The 25,698-nt window shown below is 40.6% G+C and overlaps 1 protein-coding gene across 3 annotated transcripts in view; it reads left to right on the top strand.

The window, feature by feature from the left end:
• The window catches only part of USP3 (ubiquitin specific peptidase 3), a 38,049-nt gene that overhangs the window by 9,170 nt on the left and 3,181 nt on the right, over positions 1 to 25,698 (top strand). For 2 of the 3 annotated variants that reach the window (XM_064721960.1, XM_064721962.1), the window contains exons 2-9: positions 7,085 to 7,145; positions 8,823 to 8,954; positions 15,445 to 15,528; positions 16,997 to 17,078; positions 19,165 to 19,247; positions 19,798 to 19,911; positions 20,573 to 20,686; positions 23,746 to 23,892. In XM_064721960.1, coding sequence (XP_064578030.1) covers positions 7,085 to 7,145; positions 8,823 to 8,954; positions 15,445 to 15,528; positions 16,997 to 17,078; positions 19,165 to 19,247; positions 19,798 to 19,911; positions 20,573 to 20,686; positions 23,746 to 23,892 — 817 coding nt within the window. Of the gene's footprint in view, positions 1 to 1,380; positions 1,451 to 1,531; positions 1,667 to 7,084; positions 7,146 to 8,822; positions 8,955 to 15,444; positions 15,529 to 16,996; positions 17,079 to 19,164; positions 19,248 to 19,797; positions 19,912 to 20,572; positions 20,687 to 23,745; positions 23,893 to 25,698 lie in introns of those variants that run through there. The other variant, XM_064721961.1, reaches the window with a different exon arrangement.

Below are 25,698 nucleotides of genomic sequence, written 5' to 3'. Positions count from 1 at the left end.
TGAAATTTTCTTAATATTTTCTTAATTTTTAATTTAGTTATGTGTGTGTTAGCTCATTTTAAAACAAAGCATTTAAAATAGTATAATTGAAAACTTTTCCCCCTTCTATCTGATTTCATTTTGGCTAGAATGTTGTTTTTCTGAAATATGCAGTGAAGATGTCTTAAAAATGAAAGTTATGCAACATATTGTTAAATAGAATTTTTTTGGTAACAGTTAAGAGTTTACAGCAAATTTAGTGCATGTATGAGCTTCTTTTAATAGGGCAGAGGGAAGGAGAGAAAGAAAAACTTGAAATTAAGTTTGAAAACAAATGGGAGTGTTCTTTAAAACCTGGACAGTAAAACCAGCTGGCTTCTAAGTGTACAACATGCCACTGGTTTTCAAAGCCTGTAATGTTCCTTTTTCCTGCATTCTTTGTTTAGAATGGGACTTTTGTCTGCTCAGGGGTTAAAAAAATACTCTTGCAACATTTACTTCCTTTTCTGGTCACCTGACTTTCATTGCAGTTATTCACCTGGAACTTACTGATCTTCTTAAATATGGAGCTGATGCTTTTCCCAAATGCATATACACTTTAACATTCCCCACCCAAACAAAAAATAAAACCACAACAACCATGCACGTTTAACTCTGTATTTAACTTTGAGGAACCTATTTATAGATTATAAGATAGCATCAGTATTCTTACTGCACCTCTGGATATGTTAAGGCCTACTCTGTCTTTTCAGTACTTTTGATTCCTCTTGAATGTAAACATACAGTAAGGTCAGATAATAAAGCTGGTGTGTACACTTGAAGGAACTGCCTTTTTAAATACACAAATGATTGTCAGAAGCTGGGAACCTGATCAGTTGTGTTGGTATATGTGTGCTTAGTAGTAAGGAACTTACATTGCCTGTTAGGCATTTTACATGCTGCTGGTAAAAATGCTAATGTACCTTGGAGGATACCTGTATTCTTTAGGGTTCTTTGTTTCTGGCAAGAAGTTCATTGTTTTTTTCAATGCCAGAGTGTCTGATTCTGGACATATCCACAGTCTTGACTGATGTTCTGTGATGAGGAAGGCTTGTAATTTTTGCCTTGAGATGCTGTTTATTGTATGTGCTGGTTTATAAGTGAGTTTGTGCGCCAGGAGGAAAGAGTGCACGTGGCTCTGGAATGTTGGGATTTGGTCCATTCATCTTGGTGGAAAATCCTTGGTTCCAGGCTTAGTTTTAACAACTGAGTGTTTTGTGTGGTGGATTTTGAATGTAGAGTGCATAAATATTCTGTGCTGTAGAGCCTGCAGCCTGGGTGAAAGCTGTAAATGCTGGCCTGGGTGAAAGTTTCACTCGGTCTCTTGCTTTGTCTCACTGTTCCCCAAAAGAAGTACTCACTCATGGGAAGGAACTGGCAGCCCTACCTCAGCATTTAGAAGCTGTCTGTAAAGGTCTTTCAAGGATAGGAGGTACGTGCATTAAACTTGGGATGTTCACATCTTGGATGAAAGGGCATTTTGTGGAGAAAACTCCTCTGCTGATTTATTCAGTCTTTGAAGAAACTTGTGCCTGCATCCAGAGGGAGTTCCCGAGCAGTGAATTCCAGCATGGGCAGAACCTTTCTGCATGTAAGCCCAGAGGAGAGACCACATCCAAGGCGTTTGTCTCCTTGATGTTTCTCACAGGTTAGTACACGAGTCATTCCCTACCTAAGAACACCAGCTTTCGTGGATGACACTCAAACACCTGCTGCCTGCTGTATATTACATATGGGAAGTTCTGTGTGTTCAATTCAGAGCTGTTTTGGCAAATCACCTTACGAATTTTGTGTAGAGTGATGGCTTTTGGGATGTCTTCCCCTTGCTGCAGTTAAAATAATTTAAAGGATTAAGGTGTATGGGCTAGTAGGCTCAGTTCTGATCTATGCTGGTAAAATTATTTTGGTAAAAGATTCAATCTCTTGTTCTTATCTGTAAAATGGAAATGGATTTTCTGAAAAATGCTTTGAGTCCTTTGAATGAAAATCTTTGCATTTGAAATGCTGTGACTAAAGGGGGTTTTGTAAATTTGGTTAAATACTTGTACAGAATTTTCTGTCAAATTTCTCCCACCTTTACTTGCAGATTCTTGGAAAGTGTAGCTTTCAGTCTAATTCCTTAGGCCTGGTGTGTCACAGCAGAAGGTTCATGTTTTAACAGGAAGGGGTTTCTCATGTTGGTGTGTGGATTGTTGCTGCTTTTTCCTTTGCATGTTGTTAGTGGAGACTGCCCAGCTCTCTTCTGCTGTTATTGTCAGGTTCTTTAAGGAGCAAAATGGGAGTCCCATTGTTAAATCATAATGAAACAGGACACTGAGAGATTTTTAAGGCAAAATTAAGGTAAAGGTATGGGAAAGGAAAGGTCCATTTCTTGTGACAGTATTATTGTGGGGTTTTTGGATAGGCTCATGGGTGTCACATGGCACAGCATGCTGTACTTATGTAGCTTGGGTATGTGTTTGTCACCAAGTGCTTGTGTTTGTGGGATTATTTCCTCAGCACAGTGTCAGTGTACCACTGCTACCACAAGTTTGTAAATATTGTTCCTTCTTCCTGAGTGGAGCAACAGTGGGGGTTTTTAATTCCGTTTAGCTTGTTTTGGTACAGCTGACCCATTGTGTGAATATAAAGTCAGAGGTCAGTTGGTCCAGAGATGTTTCTGTGCAGGTCACTGTGTTATTGAGGTCTGTAACTGGGCCAGTAACATGGGAGTGCTGCTGCAGCTCTTGCTGAGAGCTGAGCCCAGGCTGGCAAAGGCTGTGGAGACTATTGCAAATAGTTTAGTGACTCTAATCTTGTTTCTAGTCAATGTGCTTTTAACAGAAGAACTAAAGCATTTCTCTTAATGTGCTGATACTTGGTGACCTTTTCTTTAGTGCAGCAGTGAGGGGCTGTTTTAAGCCGTGGCTGTAAGCACAGCTCTGTAGCAGCCCTGGCCCGGGGTCGCTCACGCTGTGTTCATCCCATGGCTGTGCTGCTGCCAGATCTCTGGCAGACCCTGCATCTTGCAGGTTCCTGAACTTGGCTGCTTTACAAAAACTGCTTCCTGTGTGTCTCTTCCTTTTCCTGCTGCTTTTTTCTATTACCAGTTTTACAGCTATGCAGTGTGCTGTTTAAACAAACCCATTCATTCCACAGGTCTGTTGTATATTTTTACATAGCTGTAACTTTCCTTCAGTGACAGTCTGCATCTTTGCTGTGTAAGAAATGCAGTGTTTGCCAGGAGCAGTCATGCTTCACACAAGTGTGCTTGGAGTCAGTTTTCAATGAGAAAAAAAGTCAAGCACGAAAAGTACATATTTGCATAATAATGGGGGTAGGATGGAGTGGGGACCCTGTGGTGACAGAACACCAGATTGATTAGCCTTATCCTGCTCATTCTGTTTGGCATAACTCAGTGAACCTTATCCAGGTGATTTGCAAAACGTGGGAGCTGCACGGATGTCTCTGAGTGTTCTCAAAGTTATGTATGAATCTTTACTCTCCTGAGGATGGATTAATAATTCCTCTTCATTTAGAGAGGGCTTTGCAGACTGTGTAACATATCAGTATTCAGGTTTTACTCAGAGAAATCGTTCTGTAAAAGAGTTCTTCCTATTACATGATAAAAAATTGTGTTTCTAAGTTTCTGCATTAAGATGATTTTGATGTAAGGTGGCAAATGGCCTCAGATAAGATTGTGGCATTGCAGCTTTGCTTTCCCTTTTCTTTTGACACGTTAGTGTCATCTTTGCCTGACCACTTGAATCTATTCTAAAAATACAGCAAATTGAGGCAGTTGTTAACTGTTTCAGTAGCCAGCTTTTGTCCAAGCTGAGAAAGCAGCCTTGGTCTGTATAACCACTAAATAAGACAGATCATTTTTGTAATGGGGTTACAGTGTGTGTACATAACTTTAATCCAAAGTAAGGGATGCTAATGTAATGCTCCCCTCTCTTTTTAAAACAGTGCTTAAAGAAAAACAAATCAAACCTCCAAATCACAATTGGAAAGCTGATTATGGAGCCAATATATCGGTACCTATACAAATGAAAATAGTTCCTCATGATTTAGTGTGTGTGACCTGAAAGTCCAGAACACCCAAATCTGTTTTAGGGGTCATCATCCAGGGCTGTGTAATGTTCTTCAAATTGAAAAGGGATTTGCTGTGGATCACTCTCTCTCACTTCTGGCCTACTTTGAAGCTTACTGTATTCATGTCAGTACCCCATCTGAAAGGAATAATGTGCAGTGTCTTTATACATGAAGCCAGACTGTCTACCTCTAGTTTAGATTAGGAGTAGTTCTGGACAGTGGCTGTGATTTTGCTGTGCGTTCCATAGTGCCTGTCTTGATAAAGTCCTAAGTAACGCCTGAAACTTCCAGTCTAATTTAATTTATGAAGTAGGAAGATGAGAACTGCTTCAGGATCTGAACTGAGGAATGCCTGGAGAGCCAGCCTTCAATGCAGTTATCTGCTGAGCCAGCCTCAGAGAAATACAGAATGCAATCTGCAGCAGAACAGAGCAATTGGAGGTCACAGATTTAACTCTGGATTCTGTGTTTAATCTTAGTGGGAGTCACTTCCATGTGGTGTGAGTTCATTGTGGGTGGAGATGTTTGTGCAGAAGATAAACTACACATTTCTGATGTGATGCAATTGGGGCAAAGTTCTTCCTAAAAGTTAAAGTAAACAAATGAACCATCTTTTCCTATTCCCTGATAGGAAAGATGGAAAATTTTAGTGTATGCGATTTTTGTTTGGTTTTGTGCAGAGGTTGGACTTGTTTGCTGGCTTTGTTCAGAACACTTAAACCTGCAGAATGAGCACTCCTCCAGTATAATTTAACACTTGACAAACAAGCAGTACAGGTATTTAAAGTACCTGAATGTGAAATGGTAATTGTCTGGTAGGGGTGGAAAGTAGGAGTAATAGTTTCCATCATAATGCTTTGACCTACTGGTTGAGAACCCGTTCCATGCATAGATGATAACATAGTGAAAGCAAACATGTTATTTCACAGTGGGAAATTCTGCTAGGATTTTAATCCTAGGAAGATCTTTTTTGTGTTCCTGGCATGGAAAGTGTAAAGTAGTGCTTTCTTCAAACAGCACTTAAACACAGATTAAGTGCATGAATGGTTTTGGCTTCTTTTTCTTTCCTTCTGGTTAATATTTTACATTGTTGTTTGTAAATTCAAGCAAATAATATTGTATCAGGATAGACCAGTGGTTCCTTTAGCTCATTTTTAATTGGTCATAGCTGGTTTTAGGATCTTCCCTTTCTCTTCTGTTTGCCAGTGTTAAATTTTTGGTTTCTTGGTAATGTTTTGGTCAAATTAGACAAACTTCTTCCATGTTCCTGAGTTGAAATGTAAACCAAAGCAGCTCTGCCTGGCTGCCCTCTCTCTATTGCAAGATGACCATCACAAATGTGGGAACAAGCAGCTTTAGAAATAGAAAAGTTGGGTTTTGCAGAACCAATGCCAGATAACTGAGACCTGTGAGAAAATCTGTTTCTCCAGTAAAGAAGCTGAAGGAAGCAGTTCTGGAGTCTTGACTAAAGACTTTGAAGAAGTTACTTCATAAAATCTTTCTGGAGAATGTGCCTTTCCCCCCCACATAACACTGCAACATTCTCATCTTAAACGTGCCTTGGTTTTTTAGCTTTTGAATTGAAATGCGGCAGCTATTTGTAATAATAAATTCAAATGCAGAAAACAGTTGTTTAAAAAGCAGTGTACTCTTTTTTTCCCCCACCCGATTTAAATCAAAAAGGTAAAATCTGGTAGTGGAAAAATGTATTAGCTCTTCTAAATAGCTAAGCTTGCCAGTTCTCTGCTGAATCAAAATTGACCCCTTCCATTAAAAATGAACATTTAATTTGATAAAGAAACCACTTTTCTTAGCTTGGTTTTCTCTGATAGTAAACTGTTGAGATCCAAGACTATGTACCGTGGTTTGTAGCTTGGTGAGCTGTATTTTGGGTTTTGCTAGAAGTCCTGCATTAGCCTGCTCAGATGATCCTGTCCTGGAGCAGCTTTGGTGCTGCTTCAGTTCTTGTTTTAAGAAAGGGAGGGGGGTTCTCAACCTTTCCCACAGTGAATAACAACATAAGTCATTTACATGTACAGCCAGGGTCAGTCCTGTTCTCTTTGTCTTTCTACCCCCTGGCCTCAGACCCTCAAGCTCCCAATGCCTTTTCTTTCCTCTGTGACTCTTCACTGGCTGTTCCAAGCAGCAGGAATTTATGAGGTGTAAAATTTATGGGTGTGGTATCATACACGTTCGTATTTTGGGGATAATCGAAGTTGTATTTTATTTTTGTTTTCTAGCCTTGTAGTCACGTACTTTGCATTTTATTTATTTTTCTCATAGTATTAGTTGGGTATTTGGAAGTGTAATAATATTTTTGTAAATTCTGTGGTAATGGATAGTTGGTAACAATTTTATTTCATTCCAATCTAAGTGTTGTATTTCATAGCTCTCTTTCAGTGATCTCCTGGGTTGGAATTAGAGTTGGAATATCCCTACCCTGGGATGGCCATCGTTTTTTAGTGTTTGCCTTTTTTTGGGGGGGAGGGAGGGGGAGGTTGGTTGGGGTTTTTTTTGTTTGTTTAAGTGCTTTAGCTTAAAATATCCATACTTTAAATTTTCTAGATTTAAAATGTGACAGCCAAAAACTTAGATCTTCTGGTGTCCTGAGTAGATTGTGAAGCGCAGCACTGGTGTTACATTTTAACCTTTCAGCTGCTTGTGCAGGACTGAGGGTGAAATCATTATGGATAAATTCTGTATCAGCACTGCAGTGTAGGAATTCACATGGTATAAATGGTCTGTATTAGCATGCATTGCCCAGTAATTTATTCTGTGTGCTGCCTTATCAGATTGCCATGCTTCTTGCAATATCTCCTGTAAAATGGTTTCTTGTAAAACAAGTTTTATGAAACAGAAGTGCCATAGCTTTTTATCCTGTGTTCAAAAGAAAAAATTGGAAGGTTTGCCAGTGTTTTTGCTGTTCTGATATTGTGTTTTAAAATCAAGTAGACTTCATTTGTTTGACATGTTTTTTTTAAATCTTTTCTAGTGTGCCGGTCAAATAAAAGTCCCTGGGTCTGTCTGACGTGTTCGAGTGTCCACTGTGGAAGGTGGGTACAGTGTTAGTGTGCAAATCTAATCACACCTTTATCTTTCCCCTTTGTTGCTTCACTCTGAGGCAGTTAGTTCAAAATTTCCTTGAAATAAACCTTTAACATTGTATGTTTATGCTTAACATGGTTCTTTGCTACTTTAGGAGAGTCCAGAGATTATATTCAAGATTTTAAAGTAAAATGGGCAGTAAATTTGATTGCGCAGTTCCAAAAGTGTGTGGAGAGCTGATAGTTTAGTGGGTTCTGTGGAAGATGTTTCTTTTGTGATAAGATGAACACATAAGAGTTGTTGCAAAGCCACAAGTTGGCACAGCTTATTTTGAGAGAAACTGCAACTATTTAGCTGAGACTGAAAATAGCTTAAATGTACTGCAGGGTAGTTTTGGACCTAAAGTTATTGCCATAGCATGTAAGGAGTAGCTGCCATCAGAATTCCTTCTGGCTTCACCTTGGTGTCTGTATTAGTTGAAGTACACCAAATAAATTGTGAAGGAATTGTATAGTCAATGCTGTTATTTATAAGTCAGGATAATTGTAGAAAATGTGCTGCTACATAAATGTTTGAGATGCACATATTACTGGAATGCAGTTAGTATTGACATTTAGGCAGTATCTGAGGTGTGAACATGACTTCTTCTGTTGGGTAACATCTGGGCTGGTGTGCTGTTATTCTGGGAAAGCATCATTACACATAGTGATTTTGTCTTTGAAAGTGGTTTGAATGAAACTCCAGGTTTTGGTTGTTTGATCTGGGTATCACTAAGGGCTACAGTTGTAATAATGTGTCCTATTAAGAGTTTTTGACACTGACCCTTTTTCCCCCTCTATTTACCTATTTAATAAATTTATTCTTGGTGGCAGCTAAGAGAGGGAGAGATATTTCATGGTGTGCAATAAATAATTGGAATATTTTAATTGTTACTAATCTTAAAAAAATTACTACTCCAAATAGCCTTTCTTATGTGCAGTTGGTAGATATTGAGTCAGTTATTTATGCAGGTTTTTTTTGTCTTTCCAAACACCTCCCATCCTGAGAATGGAAAATAACTGAATGAGAAAATAAAATACACCTTAGGGCTCTTTTTTTTTTTTAATTAAAAGTGCTTAATTTCCTGTATATCAAACTTTGAGCATGAAAATGCTCATTGTGTCAGCAAAAGAGCTGCAGGATTTTAGATTTCTTATTCCCTTACGTAACAACCAGCTCAGAGCCCAAGTTCATGAACTCGATGTCTGTAACATTGAATCATGCTGCAGAGTGGGAAAGCTGAAAATGGGAGCCAGCTCTCTGTTCAAGGGATCCCAAATACAAGTGCTGGGGGAGAAAAGGTGGAGCTGTAAGAGGAGTGTGTGTGAAGGCAGCACAGAGAACTGAGGGCACTGCAGGTGTGGGAAAAGGGGGTGCAGGATTTTCTCAGTTGTGGAAGTGCATTAATCTGTTAGGAGCACAGATCCTGGGATTTGGTCAAGGAGATGGAGGGGCCAGGTTGGACCTCAGGAGAGACTAAAGGGGGAAAACAGTAGAAGATTTGGCCAGTGTTTTCACACAAATCAATTGTCTTTTTAATGCTGTTGTAAATATTGGATGCCTTTTTTATTCCTGTTTTTTTAATGAAAAAAAGAATTTATTAGCTCTTCAGAAGTATAAACGTCTTTCTTTTACATTTATTTTAGATATGTGAATGGCCATGCAAAAAAGCATTATGAAGATGCACAGATTCCTATGACCAATCATAAGAAAACAGAAAAACAGGAGAAAGTTCAGCATACTGTGTGTATGGATTGCAGTAGTTACAGTACATACTGGTAAGGGTTTAAACACTGTAATTTGACAACTTTTTATATACTAGAAGGTGAAAAGATCAGACTCTTGTGCAGTATTATATTACACGCATTTTTGAGCATTTAATCTTTTGCTTTCCAGACCTGTCTTTTTGGAACACTCTGCTTTTCCATGTGTATTGCAGCACTGTACAGTTACTGGCTATAACTAAACTCTCACATGTCAATTGTCTCAAACAGAGAAGAAACCTTCTGAAATAAGTGCGATGGGGTTAGGAGTTGTTTCTTTTTGCTTTGGGGTATGTGGAGACCCAAACCTCTTAATTGCAAAAGCTGTTTGGTTGGTGTTGCTCCTTCCATCAAGCTGGTGAGCCTTTCACATGTCCTTTATTTGTCAGAATTCAGAAGGTAAACTATTACACTAGAGATTACACTGTCCTAGAGATCTGAATTCGAGTTGTGTTTGTGCCTGTACTTTCTGTGAGTCTGGGAAAGTGGCTGATCCTGTTGGGAAGCAGCATCAAGTCTCTAACAAGAGTAAGGAAAGCAATCAGAAATGTTTCTTGAAACCGCACAGTGGCCTGGGCTGATTCCTTCTGTGGGGCTCTTGCAGTGTGATATGCACTGTTTAGGGAAACTTAATATTGATGCTGCTAATGTTGCATCCCCCATGGTCCTTGTACAGAGGGCAAAGACTGGGAGTCAGTGGAAAGCTCTGCTTTTTGCCTCAGCATCCTCCATCCTCTTCCTCCTTCGGCAGACCTGTTGACAGGTGCTTCCCCATTTGCAGCTGCCCCATGGTTTCCCGTGTGTTGTTGCTTGTGCAGTGTGGCAGAGCAGGATTTGAGCAGTGTAAATCTCAGGGAAATCCCTGTTACAGTCTTGTAAAATTACTGGATATGTGGCTGCTCTAATGGGTATTTTATTCAAATAGCTGGGTGTCTTTTGGGTAGTTCATTAAGGAAAAAAAGTCTGTTTTATGAAGTAGCTTTATGAGGAATGCTTCTGTAACAAATATTTTTATCCCCTGCAAGTAAAACCCCAGTTATGTGATTTCACCTGAAGAAATGTTGTTCAGAGCAACTAAAAAACTCCTTAGATGGTGGAAGCACCTGTAGGTATTTAAGCATAGACTAAAGGTTTGAGTAGCTTTGTGATGTAGGGGAATTTTGCTTTGTTTGCATTTTATTTTAATCACTGGCATTTTTATCTGCTCCTGTGTGAATACCTGAGAAAACAGACAAGTTTTCCAAGGGGTAAATTTGCACAGGTTACCAGCATTGCAACAGCTATGAGAAGCTAGTTTCACTTTCCCAATCAATACTGCTAGCAGCTGAGTTCTCTGTTGTGGCTTTCTGTTTTGTTTGAATTATACCCTGTCTTCCAGTCATTCTGAAGGTAATAATCTGTGGAGGAATTTTAGCAGGGTATTTAAAGTCTTTGATTGTATCTCCATTATGACAAATAGTGTTGTGAACTTGCTGAGGCTTGGTGAGTTACAGCAGCAAGCCCGAGCACCCTGCTGACCTTATCCCAAAGCCTGCAGTGTGTGGGCATTGCAGAATGCTGTGGGATCTCAGGACTGAGGTGCCGAGTCACCGAGACCACCCTTGGGGGGCTCGGGAGTCCTGGAATGTTGCCAGAAGTGCCTGGTGGCTGGACTTTGATCCTACACAGGAGACGACACCTGTATGAGGACAGGAGGGTTTCACCGGGGTGAATGGTGAAGGGATTAGTTAGTTAGAGAGTGAGACACAGGGTTTAGGATTTCTGTATACAGGGGGGTTTAGAGAAGTAAGATGGAGGAATTGGGGCGTGTCCTGTCCTTCTTCCTCTTCTTCTTCTCCTCCATCTTCTGTGGTGATGGTGGCACTTTGGGATTGGTCATTACTAAAAGTGCACTGGGCAATAAGGGTGAAAGATATTGGGGAAAAATGATAAATATTGTATACGCAACTTTGGGTATAAAGATAGGTGACCGCCCGGAGAGAGGGGTGTGTGCTCATGGCTGGCTGCTGAGCAGAGCTCTGTCGGGCCAAGAGAAAATCTTTTAGATAAACAATTAATAAACACCGAGACCGAGAAAAGAACTGAAGCCTCTTCTCGTCCTTTGAATCGCGGGCTGCCCCAAGGCCACCCCGGGCCTTTCCAGGCCATCCAAACAGCCGAAAACCAGACAGAATGCCAGCAGCCAGACCGGGGGCTGTGGGAGGGGCTGCTGAGCCCAGCCCTGCTCCTGGGGAGCTGGTGTTTGTGGGAGCACAGAGGGGAGCACTGCAGCGTGTCGTGTCTCTTCTGCTGTACTGAGGGCTGAGGCATCTGTGGGTGAACTGGAACTGATTGTAGCCAGCTTTGCCTTGGGGAGTTCCTCTTGTGTAGGTAATTCACCAGCAAATTATAACTCCTGTGCTAATGGGAAGGTGAGCAAATTTCAAAAGCAGTTAATCTTTGCTTTCATTTAGGATATTTCAGGTTTTTCCCACATGATAATCAGGGAAAGATACTTGAATTTGTTACTGTGCCCAGTTGAAATGAGCACAGAAGTTTAAAGATGAAACAGAAGGCATCCAGATCAACTTTTCCCCCTTTATTTTGGACAGTACTGTGGAGGCTGCTGCCAGTTAAAGCTAATAGTTGGCTAAATTTGAGACATAATTAGGTATTGTGGGGAGTGAATGGGCTTTCAATAGCTTTGAAAAGCCTATTTGGGAACTGCAGGGTAGACATGAATCCAGTAGGCAGTCCTGAGTTTATGCCATGGTGGTTCTTTTAAGTGAACCTTTATATAAAGATGAATATTTTATGCTACCAGGGTGGGCTGCCTCAATAATTTGAAAGTCAATAAAATACCATCCTAAGACTTAATTGAATTTTATTTCTACTGTACAAATAATGCAGATATTTTGATGCAGTGCTGGCTTTTATATTTTTGTGTGCAGTTCTGTTTACTGCACAAAGTTGAGCATGATGCTCTTACTCCATTTTTATCTTATGGATCCCAGTTTACTGTGTTCCTTGGCTTGCATGATGGTATCAGTGAGCAGGCCTGTTTGGGCTTTCTGAGAAGGCAGCATTTGATCCTTTGCCTTCCTTTGGCCATGCCATAACCTGTAATGCAGTCTTTGCAGAGGGTTTTGTTCTTTGCTTACTCAGTCCTCCTATTCAGCTGCTCAGTTTTACCAGTGGAAGAGTTGAGAGAATTTGTTAATATTTTGTTACAAGAGTACAGCTCTCTTCTTGATTCTTTGGTCGCTTTTGAGACAAAAGGTGCAATACTAAACACTCAGACTAAATTATATTTGAGACCTTAGCTGCTGAGAGTCCTGAATTCCACTTTTTGGAGGTAATCAGCCTTTCAGTTAGTTCTAAAGTACTACACACAAAGAGTTTGCAAGAAGTACAGATCTTTTTTGTCTTCAAACTGTCAGAGGGTGCTTTCTCATTCTGTGTTAGGGGTTTTTTTGTGCATGAGAAGTAAAATGATACATGTAAGAGCCCCACTTTCCTGAAAGAGGACTCTTGTAAATTGGTTTTCTCTGTGCTAGTGCACAGACAGTTGGCACTGAAGAAGAAAGGCTCCCCTGTTGATATATTTGCATAATATGTTTCCTGTGTTCATTTAATCCCAGACACAGTTTGCAGGTCAGATTTCTCATCCATTACCCTCCTTGTTACCCCTTAAAGGGACACAGCTGTCAGGGGTGTGTGTGTGTATTCCTGGCTGGTGTAAAAATAACCAACTGTCAAGGACTTAGAAAAATTCTTTTTTAGTCTCTGTGAAGAGGGTTCTCTTTAAAAAACAAACCAGACTTACTGTGCTGGTGCCATGAGCATTGGAAAATGAGGTTGCTTAGTCCTATTATTTTGCATTCTACAATCAGTGAAAATAAGAGTAAAAAGCCTTTTATCCAGACAGTAAAACCTGAGCTCTTTGTTGATTCACATAAGGTGTTGGTATAACTAAGGAAACCTTTTCTTAATTTTTCCTCTCCTGTAAATTCTTCAAATCTAGTCAGGGCTTTTAAACACAGCATGAAGTTCTGTCCCTCCTAAGCCCTGTAACAGCAGTAAGCACTCATGTTCCCAGAGCAGGGCATATATTCACTGGCTTAATGCCATTTTAGAAGCAAAGGAGGCTAGGTCTTGGAAGTAGCAGAGGTACTAAAAATAGAGTGTATAGAGGAAAATACTGTGCCAAGCCATATAAGGGACCCTCTGCAAGGTATAGAATTTGTTCTGTGTTGTTGCTGTAGCTACTGTATCCAAAAAAGGTATTTGTTAATTTGCAGTAATCCTGAGGATCATAAATTAAGCAGCTGTTTTGAATGGCAGCTTCACATATAGGATGTAATTTCTCAGCAGTTTACCCTTAAGGTGTGTGGGCTTAGCAAATTTAAGTTACTAAAACATTAACTACTTCTAAATCCGTTTACTTTGTTTATCCAAAATAGTTTGGAGATAATGCTGTTATTTCTAATAGTTGTGCTGAATCCTCAGTGTTGCAAGAGAGGTTTTTAAAAAATCTGTCTATTAAAAAGAGAAATAGAAGATTGTCTTGATTCTAAGTGAAACTTTAAATTACTTTTCCAGTGTTGGAAGGACCCTGACATTTACTAATGTATTTGTTTTTATTCTTCCATCTTGGGGCATGTACTAAAGTGGTGTGTAAAAATAAGGTTAATGTAATCTTCAGGGCATGGGAGCAATGAAATTATCCTTCAGCAATAAGTTCTCATTGAAGGTTTCAGTGAGCTTGTACCTGCTTCCATCCCCTGTGTTCTCAGCAGTAGCTCCAGCATTAGTGGCAGTGTGGCTGTGCTGGGGCAGCTGCCCTGCTCAGCAGTCCCACACTGCATTGGCTGCCTGGGCCTGACAGCTGTCTCCTGTGGCAGTGCCAAGTGCAGGAGCACCTCACCAGGTTCTTGTAGGTAGCTGAAACAGCTGACAAGGACTGTCTGAGATGTGGCTGAAAAATAAGCATATTAACAGACTTCTCCCTCCCAAACCAGCTTGGTCTGTGGCCATCTTTAAAAATGTAAAAGAAGAAATACTGGTGATCTTACTAATTTCTAGATCTTGTGTAAGTACCCATAATGTTGTCACAGGCCCCCATCTGGGTGGTAATTAGCATTGACTCCATGATTCCAGAAGGCTGATCAATCACTTTATTTTACTGTGCTTATTAGGAAACCCATTGCCCTTACAGACAGTCACGATACAGATGGAGCCAACTGGTCCTTCAATCCAAACACCATCACCAGTGGCCAATTAAGAAACCATCCTTTGGTAAACAAATCTCCATAACACATTCCACGTGTTCACAGCAGCAGGTGCAGCAAGTGAAGATAAGAATTGTTTCTCATTCTTTTCTCTGATCTGCTCTCAGCCTTGCCCAGGACAATGCCTAGGACAGCTGTGTTTTCTGTCTGTGGCCAGAGAGCTGCTGCCACACCATAACTGCTGCCTGCAATGTTTGGCTGTCTTGAGATGCCTCAGGTTAATTTCTCTTCTTAGAGGGAAAAATCAGAGGTGCTGAACACACTGATCTTAGGGGCTCCATTCAGTGGCAAGGACCTTTACTTTCTCAACTCTGTAGCCTTTTCAAGAATGTAGAGTTCGTAGTAACCCTGGCAATACCTGCAGATTTATGCACAAAGAGTGTTGGGAATTCCAGTTGTGCCTGAAGTCAGTAGCTTCATTGAATTAGGAAGCAAATGTGTATCTGCTCCAGCAGAGGAACAGCCTGAGGTGATGATGATGATGATGATGTATTTTGCATTTGAGTCATTCTTGTGCCAAAGGGAAAGGAGAGACATAGCTACAGTTCTGATATTAAATATATCCAAAGTTAGTTTTCCTCACTTGTTCACTTGCCTGCCAAAATTTGAAGCTGTAATTTGACACTTCCCAGTATGTACAGAAACTGATGAGTGATTGAATGATATTTGTGGTTAAGCACGAGGTGCAAGTTGCCACAGACTTCTGGACTGACTTTGGAACACTCAAGCGATCTCTTGGTCCATCATCTTCCCTGGTGTTTTTTCAGTAGCACAGACTTTTATGTTTTGTATATATCTGTTCAGCACTTCAGGTTTCAGTGATAACTTACAATTGTAAAATAGTTTAAAAATTAATAAAAGCTTTGTATTCTGTTTACTAGGGGTCAGTTGATCATTTCTGATGAATCTGTGGATAGACTATTAAGTCTGCTTTTCCTTACACTATTTCAGTTTTAGTTGAACTAGAATTCTGCCTTGGGCCAGGCAGTGCATCATGCTTTTGATTTATAATAAAGAACTAACCTAGCAGAAAACCCATGTAATAAGATGGTTCCTGTACCCTCTTCTGCTGGAGGGGTTCCTTGGAGGGAACCAAGCTCAGTGTGAGGTGTTGTGCTCCCCAGTTCTCATAATCTTTCACTGGATCCCTTTGGTGCTTTCCACACATAGGCCTGTGTGGTTTGATCTGCTTCACTGAGGTGCTTGGCATATTCTGAAAAATGTTTCTCTTGCAGTTATCGTTGTGATGATTTTGTAGTCAATGATACCAAGCTGGGCCTGGTACAGAAGGTCAGAGAGCACCTACAGAACTTGGAAAAGTAAGTAGTTTGTTTGCACCCAGACTGCCTTGGGCAGACTTGTAATAGTGCATCATGGAAGTGGTATTTGTTTCATATGTGTATATGTATCTAATTACATCTGTCTTACTCCTTCTGTGTATCTGACACTGTGTTTAAAAACCTTTTCATCACTGAGAAGCAGAGGTGCAGAACAAATGGATTTGATTGATCATGATTGTATCTCTTGTTCTGTTGTCAGAATTTTGTCAAAAAACCAGAATAAGTTTTTTTTATCAGAGAAATTCAATAAGTGCAGGTGGAAGTAGTCTTCATATTAATTGTACAGTTTGATTTGCTGGCAAAAAGATTAGGAAGACTTATGAACTTGGAAGTGCACAGGAGAGACATTTTTTCCTTTGTCTCTGTCTGATGCTGTTCCACTGTAAAGCAGATAATCTGATCCTGGTGGCATATGTGCTGTGGCCAGTCCTAGAGAGCAAAAAGTGCTTGCACAGTTGGCCTGAAAATCTTACCTAATGCCAGGCAGAAATGTGGGTGTGTTCAGTGCTTCCATGTACATCACAATGCCCCTGAGCTGACACAGGACTCCTGCTACGAAATTCCTGTCATCTGGGGAAATCTCTGGATCCTCCCTGAGTTAAGGGTATCAATTACTTGGTAGGTTATATTAATATTTTCATTATTTTCTTTTGATGGCCTTGTCAGGTACATTATGAGATGTAAAGATGTTTAAGTATAATGAGAAGTGAATTGCAAACATCCAAGCAATGTAACTTCTTGGGAGGGAAAAGATACAGTGCAGGCTTCCATTCTGTGTAATGGTACTTTTTGAATGCTTGGAGGGCATTTTAATAAAAAAGAAAGGAAAAGGAAAAAACCTACCAACCAAACCTTGAAACAAGCTATGATTTCAGCATCAAATTAAAGAGAAGTCATCAACTGGTTTAATTGAGGGGCCATTAATTTCCATTGATGTGCAAAAGACTAAGCAATTATTTTTGTAACTTAGTCTTACACAAATGTTAGAACTTCATGTATTTTTCTTTGAGTAGGAGAAGTCAGTTATAATACACAAGTACTAACATTCCACATATTCTTGATTGTTGGTAACTTAATTTTGTTGTGATTTTTTTTTAAGTTGTATTTTTAAAGGCTTGGATGATTTTCCTGACAGAACAACTTAATTTCTTTGACCTAGGAGAAGGATGAATATTTTAGATGACAAGTAGCTGCTACTAAGGCCACTCTAGAAGGCACACATCCCTGAGCAGAACACCCCACATAAACTTTCTGGAGGGCTGTGGGGCTGTGCCCTGAGGGAGGTGCAGCCAATTTCATACTGCAGCAATGGGGAGCCTGTTTGCTGTCAGTGACAACTGGTGACAGATGGAATCACTTTGTTGAACATGAGTTGATTTTCTCTGGTCCATTCCACACAATACGTTGTTTTTCTGGTAAATAACCACTTATAATTGTTTTCCAACAGTTCAGCCTTTACATCAGACAGACATAGGAAAAGAAAACTATTGGAAAACTCATCTCTGAACAGCAAGTTATTGAAAGTAAATGTAAGTACAACAGATCTGGTACAGTGAGTTAAAAGGGTTTTTGTAAACCAGCTGAGGTTTATGGTTGGCCTAGACCCAAACTGTTCTTGGTGCTCTTTAGCATCTTCTGGCCACACACCTGAGAAGCCCTTTCACACAGAAACATGGCTGATGCTCTGCTGCATTTCTGCTGGTGTAGACTGAGCCTTCCTGGGCTTTAGAAGGGTTTCATGTCAAGACAGAGCTTTGGTTTTCTGAGCAAATAAGGAGCTTTTGTCGTTTTCTGGTTTTTTGGGTTTTTATTGTCCCAGGTGCAGAAGGCAAAGGAGGAGGTACATTCTTGAGGGAGGCTAAGAGTAATTGTTAGGAAAAAGTAAAAAATGTTACCAGTTTTTTAAAGAAAACTTGCTTTCAAGAGGAACTCTGGACTGTTTTTAAGCTTTTCTTCTCCTCATTTAATCTTCCTGCTATTTTAACTTCAGATCTGCAGGATAGCACCCAGGAGAGGCCGAAGGGCTGCATCATTTCTTCCAAACAAAGAATGTCGCCAGTCAGATGTCTCTTTTGTGCAGATTGGATTACGGCAGTTTTCATAATTTCTTCCAGAATTTGAGGATGGAGAGGGGAGATACTGACCCAGCTGTATTCAACTGGTTCATTTTCACCCTTGGGAAAATGGGGGAGAGATGGAGCAGAGCTTTTGGGCTGTGGGACAGCAGTGTCACCAAAAGCAGCTGGAGCAGCAGCTCCTTCAGCCGGAGGAACAACTGGGGTGGAGCAGAGCAGTTGGTTGCTGTTGGCAAAGTCTGGAGGGGTTTAGCTACTTTAAAAGATGCACTACTACAGTCAGTTCAGGGTTGTCTGAATGTGCTGTCTGCACTTCCTGCACTGTCCCAGTCTTGCAGAGATTGAGGAAGCCTAGGAGAAATAGTGGGGCTTTCTTGCTATGGCAGTACACAGCATCATTTCTGTTTGGAAAACTGAAAGCCAGTAAAAACCAAAAGAAAAATTCCAGGCAACATTTAGATAAGGACAAGACAGACTTACAAAGCTTGAACTAAATGCTTATTTTATTCTTCCTACTCTTTGCTGTTTTGTCAGTTTTATTAATACTTCAGTATTGCCTCTAACAACAGATTCTTTTTTATTGCTGGCTTATTGAAGCTTACCTTGAGCTGCAGGGGCAATGCTGCATCAGTGCTGTGCTGTAGCACTTGGGGCAAGAGAGAAAAGAATGTGCTCAGGACGCTGTGGTGTTTGCACTTTGAGATACTAAAAGATTTTAAAAGCCCAGCTTTTAAATTCTGTTAGAATAATGAAGAATGCCCAGAAATTTGATGAACTTCCAGTGTGGTATTTTGTGGACAGTGGAATGTGTCCAAATGTTGCAGATTCTAGAATCATAAATGCAGTGTTGTCCACATTTTTCTTCCCTTTCCTTCCCACCCACCCTGGAGATAATTTGGTGAAAAGCAGGCACATCTGTGGGTTCATTGTTCTGGGCTGTAAATGATGTGTATTTTGCTTCTCTTTTTTCCTCTTATTTGCACAGTCTAACTTGACTGTTTATTTCCCAAATAAATGCTGTTGTCTTGTCTTTCAAAAACCCTTCTGGCCACCACAGAATCCCACTGAGACTCACACTGGTGACTTAAAAACAACCTGGAGGTGGCCGTACTGTGTTATTAGACATGGGAAAACATGGATGAGGATTGGTACTTTAATTTTCCAAAGGCACTGTAGGGAAATTGCTGTCCAGTTCTCACTGAACACTATTGGAGTGTGAATATTTAACATACATACACACACACAAATCCTTGGCAAAAAGGGCCTGTGATTAACTGTATTGTCCTATTCTAGATTTATTTGCACAGGAAAAGATGTAGTACAGTTTTCTCTTGATAGGAATGAGTAAGAAAGTTTTCATGTCAAGATGGAGCTTCAGGGCAGTTGAAGCTGCTGCTGAGGGGTTGCTTTAGCTCTGCAGCTGCACTCAGTGCAGTTGTTGTTGTTCAGATCTGTGCTTGATCCGACAGTGCTGGCTCTGCAGGAGGGATGTGGTGGAGCAGTGATGAATGTTTCTGTAACCTGCCTGTTCTCATTCCAGGGAAGCACCACTGCCCTTTGTGCCACAGGCCTTCGGAACCTGGGGAACACTTGTTTCATGAATGCAATCCTTCAGTCGCTCAGGTACCTTCCCCTGCTCTCCCACCACTCTCAGGGGGCTTGTGTGCTGTACATTGGGCAGGTGAATTTGGCATGTTCCCACTGGACAGAGGTGTATCTGAATTTGCAGGAGTGGGTGTGCATGGGTTGATAAAGTTGTGTTTCATGGCGTGAGGCAAATCCTATGGTACAGCACTCCAGAGGAAACGGGCCGTGTCCTTGGCAGACCAGGAGAGTGCCAAGGCCAGTAAAATAAGTTACCTTCCTCAGCAAAAGCAAGTCTGGGTTGTTAGGAAATGATAGCTCAGTCTGACAGGGCATCTCTTGGTCAAAGCAGAGCCAAAATGTAATTATTTTAGGAAGCTGGGATGACAGTGATATTTGCAGATCTGCGTAGTTACTGACAGAAGGTGTTTGCTGTAGTGTTTCTTGTCTCTTGAACTGTTTGCAATTGCCATCCTGTATCACTGCATGAAGTGGTGTTTATGCATTTCAAAGAACAAGCTCCAGAATACATAATATTATCCTTTTTCTCTGCCCTTTAAGGATTTCATTCTTATTTCATTTTTCCTAGTAACATTCAGCAGTTTTGCTGTTACTTCAAAGAGTTGCCTGCAGTGGAGCTGAGGAATGGGAAGACGGCAGGGCGGCGAACTTACCACACCAGGAGCCAGGGGGATAACAATGTGTAAGCTGTGTGTGCCTTGTGAGCTCTGAGCAGTGCAGGAAACAGCAGGTTTGGGCTGCTGGGGTCACTGGGCACTTTTGATCTTGCACAATTCACAGGGGACAAAGGCACAGAAAATAGTTGTCTACAAAGAAAGAAACTCGTGTCACTTGCAGCTTGCTGTTACAGGGCTGATGCTGCAGGGAGAGGCAGTCAGGTACATCAGGGAGTGCTGCACTGTGGCATCTTAAATCATGTCAAGAGTCCTCTTGGTATGTGCTGCAGACATTGTGCTCCTGACTTCCAGCTAAAATAGGGTCATGAGGATGTGACTGCAAGTCAACCTACTGCAACTGCTACTACAGAAAGTTCAGGAGTAAGTGATTGATCTGTAGGTTGCTTGAGCAAGTGTTAAAAGGATGTTAGCAGTCTGCACTAAAATGACAAACAGTGCATAGGTGTTCACATGAGTCCATCCTGAACATCTGAAATATAATTTTCCAAATCTGTGTGCCTTCAACAATTGTGGGTAGGATTTTGGACATAAAATCTTTGAAGCTACTGGAAAGGATATTTACAGTCTTAACCCAGCTAATGTCTGATACTTGTACCGTTGAACAAGTAAACCTCTAAGGGTTGTAAACAAATGCACATTAAACACCAGCTCTTACTTTCTTTACAGTTCACTTGTGGAAGAATTCAGAAAGACACTCTGTGCTTTATGGCAAGGAAGCCAAACTGCATTTAGTCCAGAGTCTTTATTTTACGTTGTTTGGAAAATAATGCCAAATTTTAGGTAAGTTTTTTTAAAAAATAACAGTATTCTTGATTGCAACCACATATCACTGGTGTCCTACTCTAAAGCAGGATGCACTCTGTGTAGCTTTCCATATCCCTAGAGATGTGCTTTGAAAAGGATCTTTGCTTTGATCAACAGTTTTCTGTTCATCAGTAGTGCTTGCTTTTTCCTTCTGCCCTTCTGCCACATGTAGCAGTTTCAGAGAGAATACGATCTCACAGGAGAAGCAGTGGTAGTTGTACCTTTGAGCCAGTGCTCCAGAGGAATCAACTATTGACTGGTTGGTAAGTGCCAAGTGCAGGGTGTTGACTGAACCCAGGCTTGGCTGCAGTAAGAAAATGATGTAGTCAGATTGATAGATACAATGCAAACATACTGGCTGAAACTTCCTTGATTCTCTCAAAATACAGCAGTCACCAGCTGGACATGATATAAGCACTAGAAGAGAAAAATTCTGTGCCTAATGAGCATTTTGGGCCCATACTTACAGAACAGACGATAGAGAGAAAGTGGTTAAGAAGGTTACCCAAGTAAACCCAAGTATTGTTCCTCTGGAAGGTCTCCCTGTCCTGACCCCTGAGCCCCTTCCAAAGGAGCACTGAAACCTGTTAGGATATATTGTGATGAAGGTAAGTTGCTGTTGTGGTTTATCATAGTTTGGTTTTTAGTTAAGGAAAAAATCCACCAACTATGGAAGTAATTCCCTATAAAAACCTTAACAGCTTCCTTTGGACCCGACAAAACCAATCAGCTAGCTAATTTTAAATATTGACACCCTGTTAAACCACTTAAAAAAGTGAAATGTGCCTCTGAAATGACCATTAACAACATAATCCCAATTCAGAAGCACAGAAAGCAATGCTGTGAGCCTCTGTGGCCACTGCCTGGCAGAAACCATGTGACCAACAACAAAAAGCCATTTCCTAGTGCAAAGCCCAAATAAAATTAACTCATTCAGTGCTATAAAATTCCATTTGAAAACAAAGAAACCTGCCAGCACCACTTCTACCAAATAAAAAAAAAAGAAAATTTAAAGCACATAAAAAGAACAACATAAAGAAACCAACATCTATAAGAAAAAAGAGCCAAAGCCCAAATGAGGAAAAAAAAGCCTTAATCTTAAATTAAAATTCTCTTTTAAAGCTATGATGGAGATATAATTAATACATCAGACTCTTTTTCCCTATAACTCATGAAATGCCTTGGAGAGATGTAGTGTTGTCACCACAGCCATGAGCAGGAGCACCAGTACTAATGCAAGCAGATGTTGAAGTAGCTGTAATTTGATGAAAAGTTTAGAGAGTAATTAAAAAAATGAAAAACCTGGCCCCAGGGATAGAAGAAGAGACCTCTATTTCTCAAAAATAAAGAAATTTTTTGTCTCTGTACTAGAACAGCTTATCCTTAAAATTGCACCCCAATGAACTGAAATGACCCATGGTAGTAGTTGTGAAAAATCTACCAAATATGGGAGAGACTTTACAATTGTAAATTTCCAGGTGGCTGCTATTAGTGAAAATTAAAGCCATGAAAGAACTGTTTCTTGTGAAAAAATCTCCATGACATGGCAAGAGAGACTCCTCTCCCTAAGTAAACTGGAGAAAGATTATTTTGATAGTAATAAACTGACTGAAAATACCACATTTTGTCTCTTAACATTGTCAGAGAGAAAAGAAAGAGTTGGAGGGAGGAGAAGTGTTGTGAAGGTTTATTCTGATTTCTTAATATTTTTCCTTTAGTTTGGTTAATAAAGATTTCTTTATGCCCTTTAAAGTTTTGAGTCTGCTTTGCTCTCCTCCTAATCCTTATCTTGCAGCAAAAAAATGAATAAATAATTCTAATGAGTACATTGGCATTTGGCCAGTGCTAAACTCACCACATTAATTGGTGCATTAACTGAAAAACTCAGATTAGTGAAGCAAAACCACTGCAATTGCTCCATGTTCTCACATAATAAAGATGTTCTCTTACCTGTTATATCTCTAGCACTGCTGAAAAGATGCTGTGAATACATCTGTTCAATGAATTACCCAAACAACACAAATCTGTTTATTCTGTTCTTCTTACCATTAGTTATCTTTCATTTAGCTTCTGAGAATCAAGGAAGTTTAATGCCAGCAATTTTAACAAACCTATAATTACTTTGCAACTTTGGGACAGTAAGTCCTGCCTTGGCTGTACAGGACTGTGGCCTGTTGAAGCCCAGCAGTGTTTCTGGGTGCTGGGTTTTCTGTGGAAAAGGTAGGCAGTGCTGCCCATGTGTCTGTACACAGACTCCTTGATTTATTTTAAGTCTGCTGGTTTGGAAGAAAGCATTACTGTAATCCTACAAGGTGAACATTTTTGGTTTGTTCTGTTATCTGTGTTCCTCACTAAGCACATCAGCCTCACATTGCATGTTTCTGTTGCAGTGGGTCTGTTAGCACTTCTCTCCCCTTCTGGGTACTGTGCCATGAATCTTACAGGATTGTTCCCTGCCCTGAGCCCTCACATTTATAAACCCGTTTGTATTTCTCTCCCAGACATTCCTACCTGACAGTTATTGCCAGCACTTAGGCGGGGCAGTGAGGTGGAAAAGGGGAGGCCTGATAAAGCAGCTTATGAGAACAGGCAGGAGGTGGAGGGGAAGCTCTTGCTGTGTAGGGATTTCTGTAGCTTAGGCACACAGTGACTTGCACATACTCAGGTCAGTGCTGCACAAAGCTTTCAGCATTTCACTACCTATCTTGTCATGCTTTGTCTCAGTGTGCAGCTTAATGGCAAGTGAACAGCAGCTGTTTGTTGAATTTGATGCATGATTCAGCCTAAATAACTTAAAAGGCATGTTTTACCCTGATGGCTTCTCTGTTCTTTTTGGTAAGGTTGCTTAGTGATGAAATAATAATGGTGATTGAGCAACATTGCTGCTGATGGCACAGCACATGTGAGACTGGAGCCAAGCACATGGAAAGTCTGCTCAGTAGGATTAAAGAAGCAAAGGTTTTATTCCTGTGACCCTGGTGCTTGCTGTGTGTTGCCTGTAAAGCAGTTTTGTTACTGTTTCCTTTTCTCTTCAGGGGATACCAGCAGCAGGATGCCCACGAGTTCATGCGTTACCTTTTGGACCATCTACACCTGGAACTCCAGGGTGGCTTCAACGGTGTTTCACGTTCAGTAATCTTGCAAGAAAATTCTAACCTGTCTGGAAGCAACAAATGTTGCATGTAAGAAGTGGTTTTTCATTTCTTCAAAGCCTTCGTGGCTTTGCATGGGTCTGCATGTGGTGGCTCTGGAATTTCAGTGTTCCTTGTTTTAAGTTTTCTTCAGTGCTTCTGACTTTAGGCAGTACAAAACTGTAGGTTATGAAGATTCTGTACAATCTGTGTCCTTTCAAAAGGAAGTGTCTTAGATCAGCAGTTTTCATAGGTGTGAGTGAGCATACAGGCTAAGTTGTAAAGACATTTTAATTCACTAGTCTTTCAGAAATAAAAAACTGTATTTTCTATAGCCCACAGAATTCTTTCTTCTCCCCAGACAATATAATTTTCTTACAGTGATAGATAGCCTCAATGCTGCAGGAGCAAAAGCAATGGCCAGCGATTTTGATGTTTAAATTGTGAGCAGACCTCCTGGATAAATGACTGAGTAGTGCAGTTATTGCTTGCAGTCAGTTTTCTAGCAGATGATCTCATGTATCACTTCACAGTTATAGTTGGGGCTTTTTTTTGTGCATAATTTTGGTTTTCATGCTACTGTGTACCTTGAAACAGGTGTAATTTGGGTGTTTGACTCCTCTTTCTGTATTTCTCAAAATACTGTTTTTTCTGACGTTTTTCCTAGCTGTGTTTTCTCTTAGATTGAAACTCACACAAGAGACAAAACCTTATTTTGCTTCATGAAGGAAAGATGTCAGATTAGCCTGCACATTTGGTCCTTAATTCCCTACAGAAAACTAGAGTTTGAGTTTTTCCTTCTGTACTCATTAGGACAGAGTAAGCAGGCCTGAGATGCAGGGTGTTATAGATGCTGTATTAGGGAAAGCCTAACAAAATTCAGACTGTGCTCTTTACTGCATTTATGTCGTGTTGCTGATGCTTTAAAATCCCCCAGAAGAATCTTTAAATGTTTGTAGGATTGACATATATTTGAAATCTAAACTGATTTTGTTTTGTCACTATTTTGGATGCCAAAGTCCCAGGAGAATTTAACCTTTGTTCACCTATCTAATGTAAATTTGTCTTGAGAAAGGCTGTTCAAAGGCTGCCCTTCCTGTGAGGGCACTTTAATGCTTCCAGTGAAGTAACAAATAGGCTGTGAGTGCTCTCTTCTTGTGCACCAGTCCCTGTGAGCAGCTGTTTCCTCTTGCTCAGGATGAGCTGGAAAGATGTGGGTTGAGTGCAGGCAAGGAACACAGGTTTCTGCAAGCCTTAGTAGTGTATAATAACATAACTTAAAATTTGTGTGTTTTTTAAATTGGACTGTGAGAAGCAGGCCCATTACATAATCTGCTGAAAAATTCAGTAGGAGAGTAATGAAAGATTAGAGAACAATGCTGATCTTGCACATTGTTTATCATGTCTTAATGCAACTTCAGCTGCTGTTGGCAGTGAAGTGCAGAAATGTGCTCAAAGAAGTCAAAAGCACATGTAAGAAAGGGTGTAACGTTAAAACAAAAATATGCTTGACCTACCAAAGAAGAAAGAATTTTTGTTTCAGATGAAGTCTTAATTACAGGGTTAAAATCCTGAACCTGTGTGAGCATCCAGTACAGCTCGACTATAGAAATCTGCACAACACTTTCATCTGCTGAGAGCCCCCCAGGTCCCCCTTTCTTTAGCCCAGGATAAAGCAGTGTAGGCCCTGCATTCATGAGAGGTGCCCTGGGCAGCTGCAGTGCCCGTTCTGCCGGGAGCACCCAGCCCCTGTTTCATTGGCCAACAGCAGGAGGTGTGAGCACCAAGCACGGGACAGTGCTGGGGATTCAGCTCAGGCTCTCTGGGTGACTCTGCTTCTCTGATGTGGTTTGTCTA

Source organism: Zonotrichia leucophrys, chromosome 10, assembly GCF_028769735.1.
Source record: "Zonotrichia leucophrys gambelii isolate GWCS_2022_RI chromosome 10, RI_Zleu_2.0, whole genome shotgun sequence".
Taxonomy (NCBI): domain Eukaryota; kingdom Metazoa; phylum Chordata; class Aves; order Passeriformes; family Passerellidae; genus Zonotrichia; species Zonotrichia leucophrys.
This window is presented reverse-complemented; position numbering and strand designations above follow the sequence as displayed.